Source organism: Felis catus, chromosome D4, assembly GCF_018350175.1.
Source record: "Felis catus isolate Fca126 chromosome D4, F.catus_Fca126_mat1.0, whole genome shotgun sequence".
Classification (NCBI taxonomy): Eukaryota; Metazoa; Chordata; class Mammalia; order Carnivora; family Felidae; genus Felis; species Felis catus.
Genome location: NC_058380.1, coordinates 94,362,355 through 94,379,500, shown reverse-complemented (window position 1 = coordinate 94,379,500; position 17,146 = coordinate 94,362,355). Strand labels below are relative to the sequence as shown.

Below are 17,146 nucleotides of genomic sequence, written 5' to 3'. Positions count from 1 at the left end.
GCTTTCCCCAGCTGTGGTCTGAGCCCACGGTGGCCTGAGGGCGACCCCTGGCGGCCACCCGGGGAGCCCTCCCCACAGAATCAGGGAGCACCTGGCACAGAGCAGCCCTTTGGAGGCCTCGGCGGGATCACATTAAACTCATCCATGAACCGGAGCAGGGGCAGGAGTGGTGGGGAGGCCACCTAGCAGCCAGCCACTGACGAGGGAAGCCAGGCTCTTCCAGGGCAGGGAGGAGGCTCCAAGACCCTCTTTGCGGGCTCCCACCTCCCACTCTCCCACCACCACCGTCAGGCCCCTCTCTGAACTGCCTGTGGGTCCCGCACCGCCCTCCTCCTGCTCTCTTCCTGCACTCCCTCCCTGGGCTGAGAGTCCGGGAAGAAGCCCTGTGCCGGCCTCCTCAGAGCCCTGCCCCACCACGGCCATTGCGCCCCCATCAGCCTGCTCTGGATTTGCTCCTTTGCCTGTCCGTACCTCCCCCCAGCTTCACCCAGACGAGAACTGGGTCCTTCTCTCTGTCACATCACAGCCCTGGTTTCTAGGATAGGGCCTGAGACGCAGCGATGTTTGCGGGGTGTGAGCAGGGTGAAGGAGGGAGGGTTACATGGAATGGGAGGTAAATGGGTTAATAGATGGATGATGAGGGAGGGAGGGAGAGATGAAGGGGTAGAAGGACAGAGGGCTGGAGGGCGGGAGTGAGGGAGGGGTGGAGGGGTGAAAGGAGGGAGGGGCGAAGGGAGGGGGAGGAGTGGAGGAGTGGAGGGAGGGAGGGGGGAGGGAAGGGGAGGGGGAGGGGTGGAGGGAGAGAGGGGCGAAGGGAGGGAGAGAGGGGCGAAGGGAGGGGGGTGGGGTGGAGGGGTAGGATGGAGGGCTGGAGGGAGGGGTGGAGGGGTGGAGGGAGGGGCGAAGGGAGGGGTGGGGTGGAGGGGTAGAAGGATGGAGGGCTGGAGGGTTGGAGGGAGGGGTGGAGGGGTGTAGTGGTGGAGGGAGGGAGAGAGGGGCGAAGGTAGGGGGGTGGGGTGGAGGGGTAGAAGGACAAGGGCTGGAGGGTGGACGGCTGGAGGGCTGGATGGCTGGAGGGAGGGGTGGAGGGAGGGTTGAAGGGGTGGAGGGAGGGAGAGGCGAAAGAGGGGGGAGGGATGAAGGGGTAGAAGGACAGAGGGCTGGAGGGGTGGATGGGTCTCCCTGGGGAGGACCTGAGGGTGGGGAATCCTTGCCAGGACTGGCACCCGGGGCATATCTGCGGGACGCAGACACATGGGGGTCCCCCGAAGAGGTACCTGGGGCACAGAACATGGCAAAGCACTGACTGACTGCACCAGGCAGGACAACCTTGGGCGTCAGTGCGGAGCTTTGCCCCGAGGGTCAAGGGAGTCAGCACCAGCAGGGTCACACCCGTGTTACTTCATTTAACCGTCACCCCACCCCAAACACCCGGGGTTATGACGCCCATTTCACAGATGAGGTGGCTGAGGCTCAGGGTGGCGAGCCACCTGCCAAGTGCTAGGGCTCAGAGCCAGGTCCCTGCGCCTCCCACAGTCTATGTACCTGGATCCCCTCAATGCGCTCGGTGACGACGTAGGCATGGTGCATGGCCACCAGCGGGACCTTGACTCCGGCCATCCGGCCCACGGCGCTGGCCCACACTCCTGCGGGCAGAGCAGGGATAGGTCAGCACTGCTGTGCCTGGAGGGGGGGCCGGCCAGGTGGGGTGGGGCGCCTGTGCAGGCACCGCTGTCCCGGGGCGATTCCTCTACGTCACACCCAGGCCCCTCCCCGCTCCCCCAGAGAAAGGCCCGGCTGAGGGAGCAGCCAGCGTGGCCACCCGAGAGCCAGGGGACAGTCCTGCTCACCTGCACAATTGACCACACAGGGCGTCTGGATGGAGCCGTGCTCTGTCTCCACGGCTGCGACCCGCCGCACCCCGAAGTCGTCGGTCCGCACACGGATGCCGGTCACGGGGCAGTTCTCGATGACCTGGGAGCGAGAAGGCTGCTTCCAGAGCCATGCAGGGCTCCCCGAGGGTGCTGATCACCCCTGATGTCCCCCCGCCTCGCCTGGACGGGACCTGGGGCACCGTCGGGGAAGCGGGGAGACCATGGCGCTGGAAACTAGGCCCAGGAGCTCCTTGACTTGGGGAACTTGATCCCAGACCCGGGGCTCTTTCTCACAAAGTGGCTTTTAAAAAGCAAGGCTCGAGTCGCTAACGGGTGTCTGTGGTCTAGTCCTTCGGTAAAAAGGTCACCGATCAGTGTGGCTTGCTTCCACGTTGTATACAAGCGTATCTTCCGAAACACGTATTTGGGGTCAAACTAAAATCTCAACATTTTTCCCCTCTGGGTGATTTTCATTTCTTCTCTTTTGCTTTTCTGTGCTTTCCAATAAGTTCTACAACTCTGTGTTTATCTCGGATAAAAGACGAGAAACACAAGAAGAGATCCGGAGAGGACTCCCTTGTCTAGCACGGCCAGAGCCTAGGGGAAGGAAGGAGGGCTGACATCCCCCGAGGCACCGCCCACCTTTGCAGGGGCAGATCAAAAGCCTCAGAGAGGCTGTCCCCGGCCCAAGGTCACACAGCAGAGAGAATGGCACCTGTTTCCTTTCCTTGGGCCCTTGGGGTTCCTGGGGCCAGGAGCGGGGGGCACAGGGCCCGGCGGCCTTTGGTACCTGGGCTCCCCGGGCAGCAGCAGCCCTGGTGAGGGCGGTACACGTGCCGGCCGGGTCCATCGTACCGTCGTGTGGCACATACAGGGTCCCGTACAGGTCGTCCACGTTCATCAGCGGGTACAGTGCCTTCGTCTCGGCCGGGCTCAGCACGTGGGACTCCACGCCATACGCCTTGCCCAACTAGAGGGACCCAAAGGCAAGTAAGTCAGTCCTCGGGGAGCAGACATCCTCTGGCCGCTCTCCTCCCGGTCTGGGCCTCTGGGCCTCCGAGCTGCAGCTCCAACCTTGCCTCCTCCAGGAAGTTCCCCTGGGGACATGGGGTGATAATGGCTTATGTGGTTGACACCCCTAACGGGCTCAGACCAGTCTCTGGTGAGGAAGGGGCTTCTTACAGAAACAAACATTTTGGGCTTGAGGACCAGATTCCCCAGTGGGACCAGCTCCCAGGAGGCCAACCCGATCCTGGGTCCCAGGCCCCTGGCTTAGCAGGACTGGCCACACCGGCACATTTGATTGGCCCACAGGCAGCCAATCAAGTGCCCCCAGGTATCACAAGGGGACAGGCCCCACCCAACTAGAAAGAGGCTGAGCCAATCGGATTCTCTGCCTCAGAATGAAAGTGGCTGAGGCTTCCGGGAGCTGCTGGGAACTTGGGCTGGAAGGTTGGGGCCGGGGCTTTCTTTGGAGGCCTCGGTCCCAGCTGACGAGCGAGCCCAGGGGCAGGATGAGGCCGAATGGGGCCAGCGCCTCTGCCCAGGAACCCACACCTGCCCTGGTGAAGCCAGCTGCCCCTGCCTGCAGCCTGGGGTCCCAGGGGACTCAGCATCCCTGTGACAACGAGCCCCTGCTGGCCACACTGCTCACTGCGCCCTGAGCAGGCATTCAGTCGGTGCTCTATAAGGGGACCGATGGCTGGAGAAGCCGGCCTCACCCATGTCCCCACCTCAATACAAGGCTCTTCAGCAGCATAAAGCTTTCTCCTTGTCGGGGACGCCTCCTGGTGAATGCGACCTCCTACTGATCCTGCCTCCCCTGAGCACAGCCCGGTGACAGTAACAGCTCCACTGTGGGGCCTCCCCTGTGTCCGGGGCTCAGAGACTGTGGTCCACAACACGGTCCCATTTTGAAGGCGAGCATGCCAAGGCTCGCCTGTCCCAGGCGGCCCGCCAGCAAGGGCTCCTTCCCTGAGCCATGCTGCCCCGTCCCCACCCCGCCGGTGCCAGGCCCGAGCTCCCACCCACCGACATGAGCCTTTTGTACTCATCCAGACGCTGCCGGTTGGATGCTATGAACAGGCCCCCATTCTGGATCCAGCCCGTGTGCAGCCCCGTCTCCTCCTCCAGGTCGTGGCTCACCACACGCCGGGTGTGGGCCAGAAGCTCCACCTCCACGTCGCTGGGCCGAAGCTGCCACAGCAGGCCTGGCCGGGAAGGGGCAGGGCACCATCAGTTCCCGGCAAGGCGGTGGGGCACCCCTTCCTCCCTCCCGGCAGGCCCCGGGCTCCCAAAGAACAGGCGGCGGGCCTGGGTCTTTCTCTGAAGGCCATGGGGGACTTGGAGAGGCAGATGAGCAAGAAATCACAGCGCCGGGCGCCTGGGGGGCTCGGTCGGGTAAGCATCCGACTGGGGCTCAGGTCACGATCTCGTGGTTCGTGAGGTCGAGCCCCACCTTGAGCCCCACGTCGGGCTCTGTGGTGACAGCGAGAGGCCTTCCTGGGATTCTCTCTTTCTCTCCGCCCCCACCCCACCACCACTGTGCACGCTCCCTCTCTCTCTCTCTCTAAGAATAAATAAAATTTAAAAACAAATCACAGGGTCCAAGATGATTTGCGGACCGGGCTCCTGGCCCCTGGGCACCTCAGATTGTGGCACTATCGAAGGTCCTATTTACGAACACTTTCTGCGTGCCAAGCCCAGGGCTCAGCCTGTCACAGGCTGACAGAGCAGCCCCCGGGATCAGCATGATTAGTTTACGGTGACATTAAATGGCACCAAACAGTTCCACTCTCGGGACAGCAGAGCAGGTGACGATGGGGCCAGGACCCTGACCCAGGACCGAGAAGCCCAGGTGCAGGCTGTCGAGCAGCAAAGCTGCTCCATTCAGAGCAGAGTGTGGGGCGTGGGTGGCCAGGGCTGAGGCCGGTCTCGCAGCGACGGGACGGTGGGAAGGCAGAGGCAGCGGTGTGCAGGCCTGAGCGCGAGGCCCGGACTGCTTCCCAACTCCACGTCCAGTGACCTCACGCCGGCAGCATGACGTTAGCCAAGGTGGGGGTGTTTACCCCCCAGAAACTGGCAAACTTAACCCAGGACCCGGGGTTAAGGCAGAGGGTCGGCTGCGTGCATACCGTAGGCGCTTCATGCGTGCCCACTGGCTAGCTAGCAGGTTGAGACTCACGGACGCACCTGGTGCCCACGGAGAACACCGCTCTGCATCACCCCGATGGCTCCTCCCCCGTCTGTGCTCTAGACCCGCCGAGGAACCCCCTCATCCACGGTGGCTCTGTCTGGGGAGGGGTGTCCGCTCTCGGAACAGACAGCTGTCTGGGCCCCCAGCTCCGGTGACAGCCCCGCTCCCTCCTCCCCACCTCTGCTCGTCAGAGACGTGGGGGGCCAGGAGGACCCCCCACCTTCCGGTGAACCCGCGTCTTCTGTGTCCCTCCTCCTCCAGCGCGGCTGCCTCGGGTTGCCAACCCGGAATCAGCCCCTTCCAGCACCCCCTGCCCCGGCCCCTACCTGCCGTGTGCCAGGTGGTCCCGGAGGTCAGCCGCTCCCGCTCCAGCAGCACTGCCCCGCTCACGCCCAGCTTGGCCAGGTGGTACAGGGTCTGGCAGCCCAAGCTGCCCCCGCCGATGACCACCACGTGGGCTGTGCTGGGCAGGGGCTGGCTTGGGCCCCGGGCCACCGTCGAGGGGCCCTGGGGCTCCTTCAGGGTCCGCCGGTACGGCACGCTCTTCTCGGCGGTGGGGCCGGCCTGGCCGGTCAGGGCGCGCAGCCCCAGGCCCCGCGTCCGGCCCCGGCGAGGGCATGTGGCGGCCACACGCAGGGCTCTGCTCAGCGAGGCCATGGGGACTCCAGACTCAGCACCGCAGGGAGCTGGGGAGAGAGCCAGGGCTGGCTGGGGCATGGAGGCGTGGTGGGGGCGGCACCAGGTGATACCCGGGGCGGGGGGGGGGGGAACAGCCTCCCATACCCTCCAGGCCCTCCTTCCTCCGCCTCCCCGGGGCCCCGAGTGCACCTGCAGCCCAGTGCTCAGGGACTGAGGGCCTGTGGGCATTGGCGAGCCCAGGGCAACCGTGGTGGGAGGCAGGAGGTCCCTGCCAGCCCAGGGGTGGGCTGCTGGAGTAGGTCATCGAGGGGACATGACTGCAGGTTGACCCACGAGCTGGACCCAGGCAGTCAGAGGCCCCTCACCCCCTCCCGCATCCCGGGAATGTACATTCTGCCCCCCTTCCCACAACGGGAGCGGTTTTCAGGAACGAAGGCTCGAGGGAGCAAAGCATCACTGAGACCCTCTGGACAGTTCGAGTGACTGAGCCCCATAAGGCCGCTGCAGAAACTAAGATCTGGTGGGTGGGTGCAGAGACCCACTGTCTGCCGGCCCCGAGACGGGCCTCGTTGCGAGGCCCCTTGCTTGCTAACCCTGCCACCTGCCACCGACAGTGGCCTGCTTCTGTCCGTCTCTCCTGGCCCTCTGTGGACAGACATGGACAGTGAACCGGGCTGTGACCGAGCACCGGCCCTGGGCTGGGGGGGTGGGGGGTGTCAGGGGCACAGGGGAGGTGGGGAGCAGGGGGCCGATAGGAGACCTGGGGAAGTAGGGTCACCGGTGAGGGAGGGCAGGGAGGGGGGAGGGGACCTGAGCTCTGAGGACAAGCAGGAGCTCAGGACCCAGAGAGATGACCTCCGGAGGGGGAGAGGCAGGCTGCAGGGGGAGGGGGCTCAGGACACGGGGTAGGGTATCTTCCTGAGCACCGCGCCCCGCGTCCCACAGGTCTGCAGGAAGAGCCCCCGGCACGGCGGTGTGGTGATGGGACAGGTTTGGCAGTGGGGGGGAGACCGAGGGAGGTGTCAGTCCCCGGAGGGCCTGGGGCAGGGGCCGCAGTGAAGGAGTCACCTGGGCACACAGACGGGAGCGTGGGGGTGGGGGGTGGGGGGAGGAGAAGCCCCCTCCCTGCCCCTCTGCCTCCTCCTCGGTGTCCCCCAGGGGCCTTCAGGGCTCACCTCAAATCCCTCCTCCTTCAGGGAGCCCTCCCAACCAGAAAAGTCACATAATTACAAGACGACAGGAGGCCCACCTCCTAAGGGGCGAAGGGGCCAAGAGGTGTCTCCCTGGGGGTGTATCCTGCCCACCACGGGGAGGACAGGACCGCTGGGAGGGGCCTCCCGCGCCCCCTTCTGGGGTCAGTAGGACAAGCAAGAGGGATTTAGTGGCGAATGTGAGGTGCACGGGTGCCACCTACAGTCATAGTCATGACTGATATTTATGACCTGGTTAATTTAATTTAAAAAGTCGACCTCTGGGGCGCCTGGGTGGCTCAGTCGGTTGAGCGTCCGGCTTCAACTCAGGTCATGATCTCGCGGTTTGCGAGTTCGAGCCCCGCGTCGGGCTCTGTGCTGACAGCTCGCAGCCTGGAGCCTGCTTCGGATTCTGTGTCTCCTCCTCTCTCTGCCCCTCCCATCCTCATGCTCTGTCTCTCTCTCTGTCTCTCAATAATAAATAAACATTAAAATTTAAAAATACATAAATAACAAATAAATAAAATAAAAAGTAGACCTGTTTCCAAGAGTGTGCCAGGTGCCAAACTTCCTCCTTCAGCAACCGAGAAATGCTCTCAGGTCAGTATGACCGCTGTCCCCATTGTACAGGGGAGGAGAGCAAGGTGCTGGAAGGCTGTCTAAGGTGGCCAAGGTCACAGGGCGGCCGAGTGGCCGAGCACAGCCCAGGCCTGCAGGCTCTCCGGGGACCTGGTCTGGGGGAGGGGAGCCTCGCTGCCACACCTCAACAGTGGGGCCGCGGGTGAGGGGCCCTGCTCTCCGGCTGCTCAGGGCTGCCCGGGCGCCCCCCCCCCAGCGGGGTGGGGGCGACAAGGCATCTCAGTCCCTCTGCCCCCCAGTCTAAAGGCCCACCTGCCTCCTGCCCACAGAGGGGCTCCCCGGCCACGTATCTGAACTTACCTTCTGTCTCCAAAGTGCCCTAATCTTCCAGGAACCCCCAACAGTGGCGCCCTGCCAGTGGAAAGTCGGGTCACGTGGCTGTGGGGCACGTTCAAGGCTGGGCATCCGCCCCCGCGCCCGCTTCCCCGCTCCCGGACTGCCAGCTCAAGTGCCTCCCGCCCCGGGGGGGGCCACCACGTGCCCCCTCCCCACCCTCCGGTGACCCGCGGGGACTCCCGGGGGGCGGGGACGGGGCCTGGGGCTCTCCCAGTGCCGCGGGGCCGCCGGTGCTCCCCCCACCCGAAGCAGCTGCTTGGACGTGAACTCGCTCTCCGGCCCCGCTGACCCTCTCCGGCCCGGTCAGCAGCGTGGCCCGTGTGTTCCCCGGGGTGAGGGCGCGGGGCAGCCCAGGGCGCGGGGGCATTAGGACGGGGTGGGGACTTGAGCGACAATGTCACCTGAGCTGTGAAGCCGGAGCCAGAGGAACGCTCCTCAGAGCCTGTGGGGTGAAGGAGGTTGACGGAGCCTCCGCCTGGTGGAGGAGGGCTCGCGCCCTCGCAGCCCGAAGGTTCCTGCAGCCAGAGGCGGAGAGAAGTCTTGATCTGTCCCAACCCCGCCCGCCCAGGGGAGGGCCCGGGCCCTGCCCCTCCCGGGGTGGGGGGGGGGGAACCTCCAGCCGGCCACTGCTCCGCTTGGCGCCCCCTGCCAGTGCCTGGCCCAGGGGCTGCAGGGTGCCGTCCCTTCCTTCCTCCTCAGCGGCTTCCCAGCCGGACCCGGGCTGCCCGCCCCCGGCCCGCCCCCGACCCGCCCCTGTCACCGCCCCCCACCCCGCCGGGAGGGACCGCCCACCGCCTCTGGCTTCTTGGCTGCCCGGGCCGCAAGCATGCGGGCCGCAGAGCAGTGCTGTGGACCCTGAGGCCCCATTAACCCTGGGTGTTGGGGCGGGTGACCTCACCTCCTCATCGCTAAAACAGGGGTTACAGGTATGCTCCGGTGGCCCCGTGCACCCCTGCCTGCCCGTGCCTGTCTGTGCTCCCCAATGCCCCCAAATGAGCTTAGCACAGGTGAGGTGGGCAAAAAGTGCTGGGTAAGCAACAGGGTTGTGCCAGGCCCCGTGGCTCGTGAGGGCCCCCGGGGAGGGGATCCAGGGCCTTCGCAAGCTCCTGCCTGTCCAGCTCCGGCTTGCTTGCTCCCGGGGGAGGGGTGCCCACTGCCTTCAGAGGCAAGCCAGAAAGTCTGGCTGTCTGCACCCTGCCCTCCAGAACTCCTGGATCCCTCCGTCGCTTTCTGAGATGTCCCCGAGCCTCTGGCTTGCCAGCTGCACAGTGCCCAGCTCCCCTGGGCAGGAATGCCTGCCTCCGTGTGACTGCTGGGGACCTTGGGACCCACAGAGGGGCGTCAGCCTGCCTTGGGCCACACAGAAGCCTTCGGTCTGACTCTGGACCTAGGCCGTTCAGTGTCTGCCCAGAGGAGAGACCACTCACTCCCCTGCTCGCCCCTCTCCCCCCCCCGCCCCCCACCAAAGAAGGTCGCCCCACAGGTGCAAGGCTTCGCTGGATGGTGCTCGGGCCAAGGGCAGGGGGCCCAGCCTGCTCACTCAGCACACGGTGGGCCAGGCCAGCAGCCTGGGGCCAGGCTGCATCACTCAGAGAGGCGAAGGACAGGTCAGACAGAGTGAAGACGGAGCGTGGCCACAGCGTCCTCAGAGCACTAGACATGAGGTGCACCGGGGACACAGCGGTTGCTGTGGCCCCAAGGCAGCGGCCGAGGCAGCCCGGGCCTCTCCTGGCCCTGCGCTCAGAGACAAGCGGCGGTTGCAACATTGTCCGAAGCCAAGCGAGCGGCAGAGTTGCCCTGGACTTTGGACAAGGGTTGGTGGCTGGCGGGCCAGGCCTGGCTGTGATTGATCAGGCTCGGCTCGGGTCCGGGACAGGTGGATGGGCCACCTCGTCTCCCCAGGCTGCTGGAGGGCACAGCTCCAGAGGTGGGCAGGCTCCAGCCAGGGACGCTGAGGCAGGGCTGGTCTCCTCTGGCCGAGCCTCAGTTTCCCCATCTGGGGCGCAAGGACTATAACCCCTGTAGTGTCAGTTTTAGGGAAGTTTTGTAAATTTCCCTGTTACCTTCTACTTTCAGTGCCCTTTGAAGAGAGCCGTGGTGCAAAGCGGGGTGACAGTTGACCCTTGAGGGTGAGGAGTCACCCCCAGTGCCAGCCCTCCCCCTGTCCCTGGACCGACACCCTGGCGGGCTGCCCCCTGCCCGCATGGCCTGCATGCACCTGGGCCAGCACCCTCCTTGCCCGGGCGGCCCTCCGCACAGGCCCTGGCCGGCCCTCCGCCCCCACCCGCTGGCCAGGCCGCCAGGACAGAGGGAGGCGCCTGCAGGCCGCCCTCTGACTGGGCCGACAGCCAAGGTGGAGCAGGGGGATGGGCCGGGGGAGGAGCCTCCTCCAGAGAGCTCCCTGCGTGGCCCTGCAAAAGAGGGACACTAAATAACAACAGGGCAGCACTCACTGCCATCGACCCAGAGGAAGGTAGCGCCCAGCCTGGCCCCAGTGGCCTCTGCGAGGTGCTCCGGGGGCCTCACTGGGGGACGAGCCATGAGCGCTCTACACATGTCACCTCAGAGAAAAGAAAAGACCGGTGCCGTCGACTGAGGCACAGCACAGCCAAGGGGTGTCAGGCAGGGCAATCCAGGGAGCAGGGAAGTTTCCAGAAAGACTTGGAGGGCTGGAATTAGAACGCTTCCAAGATTTTCTTTTTTCCAATAGAGACCCTACAAAAACATCAACTCCCCCCATGCCTTCAGGACGACAGGGTGTTTCTTCATCCGGGGCTAAGGGGTGGTCCTCCCCCCAGAGGCAGGCGGCCCCCTCCCCGCCCCGCACGCTCAGGGCTGCGGCCACTTGGGCACAGCTCTTCCCAGCAGCGGGAGGCCGAAGGGTCCCTCCACACCCCTGGGACCCACACAGCGGGCGTGGGCGGCTCCGTGCAGGGCCCCAAGGCTCCCGCTTCACTCTGATTTGTTCCGCAAAGTATTTGTGAGCGAAATAGTGTGTGTGTGTGTGGTGGGGGGGGGGGGGGGGACTGGTTGCTCCTTCTTGCGGGGCCAGGCCGACTGAGGGTTTCACGGGTCACCTGGGGCCACACTGAGCTTCAGGCACCACACTGCCCAGGGGAGGGGGACAGAACGGAGCTTCGGAGGGAGACCCTGCAGAGGCTGTTGGAAGCGGGAGATGGAAAAGCAGTGACCACGGACACAAGACCCCCCCCCCCCCTACACACACACACACACACACACACACACACACACACCCCAGCCAGGCCCCCTGCCGGTCAGCCAAACCCTCTAGGCTCTCACATCAACCACCCCCGGGGTCAGGAGGCCTCCCCCACCCCCACCCGCCCACGAAATGCAGATTTCCAAGCTCCTCTTGAAAAGTTGAGAGGCTGGGCCACCCGGGCCACCCCCCCTCCCCCCCCCCCCCCCCAGCCAGATGCACTTAGATGGGCCTGTTCTGTCCAGTTGGCCACTGTCCCCACCCTGCCAGTTTGCCCTTTCACATTTCCTGCTGGCCTCGGGGAGCTTTGCCCAAAGACTGGGAGCCCCCAGGTATTGCCCGAGGCAGAGACAATCTTCCTCTCTCCGGCTCAGGGGGCCAGAGCTCCCGGAAACAGGAACCCACCCAGGGAAACGGGTCTTGCAGTGAGCAGAGGGTGAGGGGGCTGTGCGGTGCTGTCTTCAGCCCTGGGACCGGAAAGGCCTCTGGGCGCTTAGGCGAGGGCAGCAGCTCCCCGTGGATGGGGGGCTTGGCCACCGCCCCCGCCCCAGGAGGCTGAATCTTTACAGAAACACCGCCCCCTGGTGTCCATATGTAAGCATGACACCCTGGGAGAGCTGGACCCCAGACCAGGACCCAGACCCAGGATGGGCACTATTGCCCCAAGAGGGAACCCGCAGGCAGACTGGAAGGTGGGTCCCCCCCACTGGGACTGGCAGCCTGGGCTCCTTCGGGCTCTCACGCTGTCCTCACGGAACACGCCCCTGGCAGGGAGCTTCCTTCCTGATTGCTCTCGGCTTTGTCTCAGTTTCCGAGATCAGCTTGAGACGCGCCCTCTCCTCGTGGGATGTGTCCATTTCTCCCCATAATTCGGCCAGCTTTCCTCTTATAGAGTTTCAGGCTCTGTTGTGAAGTGTATTAAGCTCCAGGATTGTTCTAGCTTATCATTTCATTGTCCCTTTTTATCATGAAATAATGAACCTCTTTATCCGGGGGGGGGGGGTGCTGCTAAATATTTAACATTTGGCTCTTGAGGTGGGGAGCGTTGGCTGATCCCTTTGGTGTAAATACTCCCGCCAGCACCAAGTTCAAGCTGCCAGCGGGGAGTCGCTGAACCCAGAGCCGGAAGGAGGCCCACAGGACCTAGCACGAGCCACTTGTGACCACCACTGTTTTTATACGTTAACGCTTTTTGCCCCAAAGCAAATACTGGTCTGATACCAATATTGTTCTCTGCGCTCTGACACCTGCCTGGTGCATCTTTTCCCATCGTCTGCTTTCAATATTTCTGTGACATGATGTCTCAGTGGTGCCCAGCACATTCCTACTTCAGAGTGTGACACAAAACTGTGACCTCCCACCACTGGGGACAGCGGCTTCTCCCGGGAGCCGACAGAGCAGAGTGTGGGGCCCACAGACAAGAGGCTCTCACCCGGCCCGGCTGCCGGTCTCCACCCTGGGAACACACTTTGTCCCTTTTCTGCTGAACTCGCTGAGCCCCCTAATCGGGGAGAGAACTGGAAGCATGCGCTTGGCACGTTGGTTAGGGTTTGGGGTTTAGAGGGGGTGTCAGAAGACAGTTCTAAGAAACAAAATACATCAGACCAGGGGCGACTGGACGGCTCAGTCGGTTGAGCGTCCAACTTCAGCTCAGGCCATGATCTCGTGGTTTGCGAGTTCGAGCCCCGCATCGGGCTCTGTGCCGACAGCTTGGAGCCTGGAACCTGCTTTGGATTCTGTGTCTCCCTCTCTCTCTCTGTCCCTCCCCTGTTCTCCCTCTCCCCCTCTCTCCCACACACAAGTAAACATTAAAAAAGGTTTTTAAAAAATATGTCAGACCAAAAAGCCATTGGGGCAGTTGAAATAGAAACTTACGTTCTCTCCCAAGTGTGTGTGCTTTACTCCCTACACGATGCGGGTGTAGCTCACTTGTGTGAATTGAGTTATTCATTCACACAATGAATGAGTGTTGTTCATATCTGAAGTGGGAAAGGACTGTGGAGCGTCTGAGGAAGTTCAGCATTCTGTGCATTTCCCCCATGAATCAAGATTATGCATCCACCACCAAGACATGCCTCGAGGGGGCCTGACAGCCTGTGTTTGCCCCACGGACCCCTCATGGCCACTGGTCTCTGTCTCCGTTGGCAGAGGCTGCTGTCACCTCCTGCTTCCCCCCATTCTCTTATCTTTCTCTGGTAATCAGACCAGAATAAAGACTGCATTTCCCAGCCCCCTAGGCAGCCAGGTGTGGCCATCTGGCCAAGTTATGTCCAGAGGTGTCCTTAAAGAAAGATGGTCATGCCCCTTCCCTGCTCCTTCTCCTTCCTATTGGCTGGAAGGTGGATTCCAAGGCTGGAGCTAAAGTCCCCTCTGGGAGCATGTGAAGTCACACCCAGGAGACCAAAAAGAAAACTCAGAAAGACCTAGGTCCCTGACAGTGTGAGCCTGGGTCGCTACCCAGACTATTAGGTGAGCAAGAAATGGCTATTTCCATCTCTTGTCTTATAGGCTGCCCATCATCCGTGGCCAGATTGTAACCCTAACAGCCCAAGGCTGGCATTGGGGTATGGCTTCAGAGAATTCCGGGTGGGGGTCTTGCTTCAGCCATCTCGTCACAGCCCCAAGGGCACATAGGGGTCAAGATGTGGAATGATTATCCAGAGAGAATCCAGGGGAACAAAACTCCCATACAGATCCTATATGCACGTGTAGGCGTTCTTTTTTCTAGGGAAATTAAAGGATCAAAACTAAATTGTTAAGAAAAGAAATGCAGCAATCACGACTAAAGAACAGGAGTCTAACTCACAAATGTAAAATCTTATGGGTCCTCCCCCCGCCGCTACCCCCTCCTCCAGCGGTGGGGCCAGCCAGTCCCCGTGGCCAGTCGGAGCCATCCAAACGAGAGCTGCAATTATAAAACCCTGTGATTTGTGCACATTTAATACATTTGTAATTTTCTACTTGGAAAAGTCCCATTTTAAATAGATAATTTGAATGGAGACCTAAAACTTTTGTTCAAGGAAGTCATGTTTTGTTTCAGCCCGTAAGAGGGAAAGCCTACCTCAGGTCCTCGGCTTTTGCAATACGAGCTATCAAGGTCACCAGTTTCCAGTCAAGTCCCGTTTCAGTAGTATATTACAAGTTGTGCTATCAAATATTTCTATCCTTTAAGAATAAATTTGAAGTATTTTATAATTTCCTTTTTGATTTTTATTTAGAAGTACGTTTCTTAATTTGCAAACATATGGAAATTTCTTGTATATATTTTATTACTGATTTCTACCCTCGCTCATTGTGGCGAGAGAAACTAGTCTGTAAGGTGACTTGAAATCCTTTGAGATCTGCATTATGGGCCGGTACGAGGTAAATCTTCGCGGAGATGATGTGTACTCTCCAAGGGGTCACAACATTCTGCATATGCAATAGCTAATGGTTATTTTACTCATACTGTTTTTGTTTCAATGTCTGCTTCACTTCTCAGTTAGAGACAGAAAGAGAAAGTTGTATTAGAGCTTCCCATGTATGATGATGGGTTTGTCTCATTCTTTCTGTTCTTCTGTGAATTTTGCCTTATGAATTTTGAGGTTATGTTATAAGGAGCATATGACTTTAAAACTGTCATGTTTTTCTAATAAATGAGAATTTTAACTCATTAGGTAACAAGCCTTTTAAAACAATTTTAATTCATTAGGTAACAAGCCTTTTAAAACTCTGGTGATGCCTTTTTTTGTTTGGTTTGCTTTAAGATCTGTTTGGCATGACATTAACTTTTAACTTGACTACACTGTGAATTTTTCTTTTTTTTTTTTAGACATTTATTCATTATCGAAAGATAGAGACAGAGCATGAGCAGGGGAGGGGCAGAGAGAGAGGGAGACACGGAATCCAAAGCAGGCTACAGGCTCCGAGCTGTCAGCGCAGAGCCCGACGCGGGGCTTGAACTCACAAACCGTGAGATACGTCCTGAGCTGAAGTCGGATGCCCAACCGACAGCCACCCAGGCACCCCTACACTGTGAATTCCTATTTTCCATCTTTGAAGTCCAGGGTTAACTACACTGTGTTAATTTGTCTTGGGGCAAACCAATGCCTTTACATTGTTTTACTTCTGGAAAGTTAACAAACTGATTGAAACCTTTGTCCTATTTGGTGTGTTAATTTCCTTTTCACGATGGGGGTGCTCCTTGAGATGCCCAGCTTTTACGCAGGAGGCCAGCTCCGGCTCTGGCCTCCGAGGCCCTGGGGCCAGTGTCTTGAGTGTTGGAATCCCTGGTCTCCACCCCAGAGGGCTTGAGATCCTCGAGGCCGCCCTGGCATGGGCTCCCGTATCTGCTCTGGTTTTGTGTCTCTCCTTTCTGGGACAGGCCACCTTGTTCCAAGCTCAGTCTTGCATTCTCTTTTTATATGGCGTTCCCGTGTTTGTGGTGCAGCGGTGGGAGAGGCGTCCTCCTCGCCTCAGAAAGTGGGTGGTTCCCATCTCGTCCAGGGAGCTTTCCTAAAGCTCCACAGGGCGGCCTCTGCGGCTGCCCCACCCAGGAGTGCCCACACCGTCAGATGAAGGGACATGGCGCCCTGGCACCCTGAGAGCCCTGCGGGCAGCAAGCCCTCTGACCAGGGGTGCGTGGCTCCCATCAGCTTTCCTACATCCCGGGGTGACCTCAGGCGGCAGCCTCCTCCTCCCTCCAGGCCTCCACCCTGGTCCACGCGCGGGCCCTTGAACAGGCCTGGGGCTTCCCGCTCTTCCTGGGTCTGGGCTCCGCAGCAGGTGCTTTGAGGCCCTCCCTCGAAGCTTCCCTGCCCCTAGCACCCCCAATTCCACCTGCACTTCCCCTCAGGCCACCGTGGCTCTCTGCAGCTCACTCGGCCCTGCTCGGGGCAGCCAGGGACCGCTGACCCCAGGGCTGCTGAGGGAGCGTCTGTGCCTGTCCATCCCCCACGTGGGCGTGAGAATTCAGAACTGCAGCCGGCTCTCTCGGGAGGTGGGGTTGGGACAACCAGGCCTCTCGGGGCCTCGGGCCTGAGAGACTCATTGAGAGAGGGCTGGTCCAGAAAAGGCGGGCCTCCCATCGGGTTCTCAGGGGCATCACAGTGAGCCAGACTCCGGGGCTGTGGGTCCCGGAGACCAGGGCTGGATGAGCTCCAAGACTCTATCTGTGTCACCTCAAACATCGGCACCGGCCTCCTGGTTTGCAACAAAATCTGACTGCCGGCTGTGTACCAGGCTCCAAGTCTCACTTGATCCTCACCGCCTTGAGGTGGGTCCCGGGGCGGGTCACCCACCCCGTCAGCTATGCCCCTGTCTCCTCAGTAACAGGACCCCAACACTCTCCAGGGAGGCTATGTGTCCCGCTCAGGTCCTGCAGTCAGTATGAGCCTCCACTGCAGGCAGGAGTGGCCACGTGCCTCAGCTCTGGGTAAGGAGGGGAAAGGGGAGCACCGTGCCAACCTCTGCCTCTGCCTCTGCCCATGGCCTCGATGGCAGGAGCTCCAGCAGCCACCTTGGACCATGAGGCCACAGCGAGGATGGACGCAAAATGCTGAGGAGGGGAGGGGCCTGGGTTTGGGGATGGGGCACCAAACCGTCCCTGGAACCTTGTCTGGACTACGTCTCCATGAGGGAGAAATAAATCTCTCCCTTACTGTTCTGATCTTCTGTCGAAGGCCATAGACCCTCTCTCTGGAGAGATTATTTTTTATGTCCAACGTATACCTACAAAGAAACTGGCTGGCCTGAAGGACATACCCGAGAGGCGGCAGGGCTGGGGTTGAATCCCACCCAGATGGGAAGACTGTCTCTGATGGCCGCGGGAGGATTCTGTGGGACACGGCGTGGGAAGCCCATGGCACGGGGCCAGCCGGGAGGAGGCGCCCGGGCAGTGGCCCTGGCATCACGATCTATTCCAGACCCACAGCCTCTTGCCTCCCCAAGGCCTCTATCTGACCCAGGCCACAGCGTCCTGGGCTCACAGTGTCCGGGTGGGGCTGATTCTGCTGGACACTGACGGAAGAATCCAGCCACTCCCTCCTCCCTGGCATGAAAGGCCAGCCACTCC

General features: G+C 61.1%; 1 protein-coding gene across 6 annotated transcripts in view; it reads right to left on the bottom strand.

The window, feature by feature from the left end:
* Positions 1-8,603, bottom strand: part of SARDH (sarcosine dehydrogenase) — a 61,240-nt gene extending 52,637 nt beyond the window's left edge. Inside the window, exons 1-8 of one of the 6 annotated variants that reach the window (XM_023242968.2) lie at positions 8,488-8,603; positions 8,276-8,389; positions 7,839-7,889; positions 5,397-5,756; positions 3,906-4,084; positions 2,665-2,844; positions 1,851-1,974; positions 1,546-1,646 (exon numbers count right to left, since the gene is read on the bottom strand). In XM_023242968.2, coding sequence (XP_023098736.2) covers positions 1,546-1,646; positions 1,851-1,974; positions 2,665-2,844; positions 3,906-4,084; positions 5,397-5,727 — 915 coding nt within the window. In that variant the 5' untranslated portion in view covers positions 5,728-5,756; positions 7,839-7,889; positions 8,276-8,389; positions 8,488-8,603. The other 5 variants (XM_045042591.1, XM_045042594.1, XM_019816743.3 and 2 more) reach the window with 5 other exon arrangements.
* Positions 8,604-17,146: the final 8,543 nt, after the last annotated feature.